The following is a 4,111-nucleotide window of genomic DNA, read 5'->3' as shown; positions in this document are numbered from 1 at the left end:
GCCAGGCTCAAGGTTGACCTCAGATCATGAGCGAGATTATTCGCATTGCTCAAAGCCGCTTATTCTTTTAAATTACTATTTTTGTGATGCATAAACACTTGGCTATATTCCCTTCTTGTTGTTTTGCCTTCGCCTGCAACCTGCTTGGCACTCATTCTGTCTGACCTTCGGCGCCTCCGCCCGCAGGTGTCCGGCAAAGACCTGACCTACAACGCAGAGAAGGTGTTCCTAAACGGCTGCAACATCGCCTGGAACAACTACGGCTACGACTTCGGCAACGGCGGCTACGACGGCACTCTGGAGCAGTGGCTGAGGGAGATCGCCGAGTCGGGAGGAAACTCCATCCGTAAGTGCGGCTCCGCCCGGGGCTCTGAGACCCGGATGTGCGTCTTCGCTTCGCTGGTCCGAGATTGGCTTCACTTAAGAGAGATGCGGAAGGAAACTGAAATAGATGTATTCTCGTTTCCTTCCCAACCATTTAGGTTTGTGCGAAGGGAGACTATCTAATCTGTCAGATTAGAACATTACTTCTCACGGTGCGCCCAAGGCAAGCGTATCAGTCAATCACGCAGCACAACACGGTCTCTTGAGAGAGGTGTAATCCAGATTCCCGGTGGCTTCCCCCAGGGGTGTGGGTGCACGTGGAGGGCTACAGCACGCCGCAGTGGGACAGCGACGGCTACGTGACCCAGTGCGACCAAAGCGGGACCTTCGAGGCGGACGTGAAAAAGCTTCTGGACGCGGCCGAGGCGTCCGACGTCCTGGTGGTCCTCGTGCTGTGGAACGGAGCCTACCTGACCAACCAGGCGGCCATCGACCTCGTCTGGGACGACGCCAAGCTTGACGCCTACATCGACAACTGCCTCAACGTCAGTCTCTCAGCGTAACACATGTGCCGATGGCCGTGCACACCACACTGCCTGACACTCATGCATGGTGTTTGATGCAAGCTCGCTTTCCATTCATTTTTTTTCTGCCTCAGTGTTGTGCTTATTGCATTCTACCTTCTCGCTGCTCAATCTGTTTGCAATCTCCCGCCACAGAGTCTGGTGACGCAGGTCAAGGGCCACCCGGCGCTGGGGGCCTTCGAGGTGGTCAACGAACCTGAAGGATCCATCTTGGTGAGGAAATCGCCTGGCAGTCTCTGTCGTTGGCACGTTGCTTGTTCATTAACATTGTGAAACTGTAATTAGAGAAAGAAGTTAGGCCCTTATAGGTCGCGTAAAAACGACTGAACTTGGGAGCTTCATCCTCAGGTCTCAAGCGACTCCGATCCTTGCTACGACACGACCATCATCGGCCAGAATGGCGCTGGGTGGACCGGCCTCTACATCCCCATGGAACGGTGAGCTTCGTCTGGGCTTCTATGTCTTATATTCTTGATCTTCGATTCCTGTATGTATATTACGTCAAGGTGCAACACTGAACTAAAGAATTTTGGAATATTTTTTTAATCGTAGTTTTCAACACGAATCATTGTTCAACTTAATCAGAGCTTACTAAAAGCTTGCGACACACAGGTACCTGAGGTTCATCGGGCGGCAGAACCAGGCGATTCGAGCAATCGACCCTGAGGTTCTGATCACACTTGGATCTTGGGGTAAGAGGGAGAGGAAGGGGAGAGGGAAGGGAGGAGTGTGTCTCGCAAAGATAAATATGCAGTGGAAGACTATGAGAAAGAGAGAGAGAGAGAGAGAGAGAGAGAGAGAGAGAGAGAGAGAGAGAGAGAGAGAGAGAGAGAGAGAGAGAAAGAGAGAGAGAGAGAACGATTGAGAAATGATAAATAAGCAGTGGAAAACTATGAGAGAGAGAGAACAACTAAGAAAATGGCTGACGAGAGCTTCCCCTTGTGACGCCTCGACTCGCGGTCCGTCCCCAGGCCAGTTCGCCCAGAGCGACGCCTTCCCCAACACCCACAACCACTACACCGACGAATGCCTGAACAAGGCCGCGGGAGGAGGCGACGCCCATCTGGACTTCTTCCAGATACACGCCTACGACTGGGGGGGATCCTGGAGTCCCAACGCGCCCTTCACGGTGAGTCAGGGAGGGAAGAAGTGAGTCAGGGAGGGAAGGAGTGAGTCAGGGAGGGAAGGAGTGAGTCAGGGAGGGAAGGAGTGAGTCAGAGAGGGAAGGAATGAGTCAGAGAGAAAGGAGTGAGTCAGGGAGGGAAGGAATGAATCAGGGAGAGAAGGAGTGAGTCAGGGAGAGAAGATAGGAGTCAGGGAGGGAGTGGTATAGTTAGTGAATGAACAAAGAAGTCATTGAGATTTAAGTTGAGGTTAAATAAAAGAAATAAGGATACAGCTGAAGATGTGGGAACCGGGAGAGAAAGGCGGTGAGAAATTGACGGAAAACAAGGAGGCAAAATAAGAAGGAATGAAAGGAAGTGGAGAAAAGAGAGAGAGAGAGAGAGAGAGAGAGAGAGAGAGAGAGAGAGAGAGAGAGAGAGAGAGAGAGAGAGAGAGAGAGAGAGAGAGAGAGAGAGAGAGAGAGAGAGAGAGAGCGAAGCACCGAAACTCACCGGCTCTCCCCCGGGGCCTCCAGGTGGACGCCGATGACTACGGCCTCGGAAAGCCCGTGGTGTTGGGGGAGTACGCGTCCGCTTGCGCTGCCGGGACTTCGCTGCCCGACCTGTACGCGTATGCCTACGAGCACGGATACAGCGTGAGTATAAATGCTTTGTTGTGACGGCCAGTACTGAAGCCACATGCGTTTTCCAGCAGCTGTTAGAAGGCTGTCTAGCGGGCCAGGCTGAGCCTCCACGCCTGAGCCAACAAGCCCAGCTAAGCCCGGCTTCCGCCCCACAGGGAGGATGGAGCTGGCACTACGTGGCCACCGGCGAGTGTTCGGACACGAGGCAGCAGCAGCAGGAGGCCCTGAAGACCCTCCGGGACCGAACCGACCACGGCCTCGTCTCCTTCCCCGTCGGCTGAGGCTCCCTCCCGACACGCCCGCGCCAACGACTTGAAGGTGTAGACCAATAAAGCAGCAGCATTTGAATCGACTTTTATTCTTAAACGGTCTCTTGGATTTCTTACTTGTGTGTGTGTGTGTGTGTGTGTGTGTGTGTGTGTGTGTGTGTGTGTGTGTGTGTGTGTGTGTGTGTGTGTGTGTGTGTGTGTGTGTGTGTGTGTGTGTGTGTGTGTGTGTGTGTGCTCCTTCCCCGATAACGGGCGTGAAGGAGCAAGGTGAGTAAATATGCGCCTAAGATTTTGCAATAAACAAAAGGGAATCATGACTTCGTAACCTTGTACCATCTTGTAGAATTGAAAAAAGTGTCATTGTAAGGTGTGAAGAAGTATTTGAGGCGGCCCTCAGTTCAAAACGGACGCCTAGAGTAATCGTTTGGTATCAGTTACTGGAAATTATATTACTAAGACATTATATTAGTGGTGGATGTAATCGATAACAAAGAATCGATTACATCCACCACTAACATACATATGCATATATATATATATATATATATATATATATATATATACATGTTTATATATATATATATATATATATATATATATATATATATATATATATATATATACATATACACATACATATATATACATACACACATGGTTAATGGTTAGAATAAATAAATGTGTTAAACATCAAAGGTTATATAGAACTACGGCAAAGTATTGTGGCGAGAAGGGGTGGAAATGAGTTAACGATCAGGGTAAGATAGGTTGAATGTCAAAGATTGTAGAACGCTGTAGGATAGATTAGTAGTAAAGAGGGTAGGAAAAGGGGAGCAAAAGGAATAAAGTGGGGATTTGTAAACGGGGATGTGGTTCGGGGTATAGAGCGATCAGATCAAGTGGAGGGTATGTGTCTGAGGAAGGGAGAGTAGCACTATGAGGAGAATTAGCGGAAAAAGAAATTATGAATGAAACAAAGGGTAATAGGGTAGAAATGGTAGTTGTAGAAGTAAGAAAATTCCAGAGAATGAGATCAGGGAAAAGGGGAAGGTGGGGAAGTATCGGGAAGAATGGCAGGAGGGGAGGGATCCGCAGGACATTGTTGTGACCTAAAATGGGAGTCACATGCCGGGCCATAAGTGAAAGGCCCGGGCGAAGCCAGAACTTCGCAAATCTCAGGCAGCAAG

At 49.8% G+C, this 4,111-nt stretch overlaps 1 protein-coding gene across 1 annotated transcript in view; it reads left to right on the top strand.

Annotated features, from left to right (window-relative positions):
• The window catches only part of LOC119568116 (mannan endo-1,4-beta-mannosidase-like), a 3,126-nt gene extending 123 nt beyond the window's left edge, over positions 1–3,003 (top strand). Inside the window, exons 1-9 of the mRNA XM_037916511.1 lie at positions 1–12; positions 187–346; positions 628–869; positions 1,044–1,121; positions 1,257–1,345; positions 1,521–1,600; positions 1,880–2,037; positions 2,548–2,667; positions 2,811–3,003. The exon at positions 1–12 is cut by the window's left edge and continues 123 nt beyond it. Of these exons, the coding sequence (XP_037772439.1) occupies positions 1–12; positions 187–346; positions 628–869; positions 1,044–1,121; positions 1,257–1,345; positions 1,521–1,600; positions 1,880–2,037; positions 2,548–2,667; positions 2,811–2,936 (1,065 nt within the window). The 3' untranslated portion in view covers positions 2,937–3,003. The remainder of the gene's footprint in view (positions 13–186; positions 347–627; positions 870–1,043; positions 1,122–1,256; positions 1,346–1,520; positions 1,601–1,879; positions 2,038–2,547; positions 2,668–2,810) is intronic.
• Positions 3,004–4,111: the final 1,108 nt, after the last annotated feature.

This window comes from Penaeus monodon, chromosome 43 (assembly GCF_015228065.2).
Source record: "Penaeus monodon isolate SGIC_2016 chromosome 43, NSTDA_Pmon_1, whole genome shotgun sequence".
Classification (NCBI taxonomy): domain Eukaryota; kingdom Metazoa; phylum Arthropoda; class Malacostraca; order Decapoda; family Penaeidae; genus Penaeus; species Penaeus monodon.
Note: the sequence above shows the minus strand (reverse complement) of the source record. Positions and strands in the feature narration are given on the sequence as shown.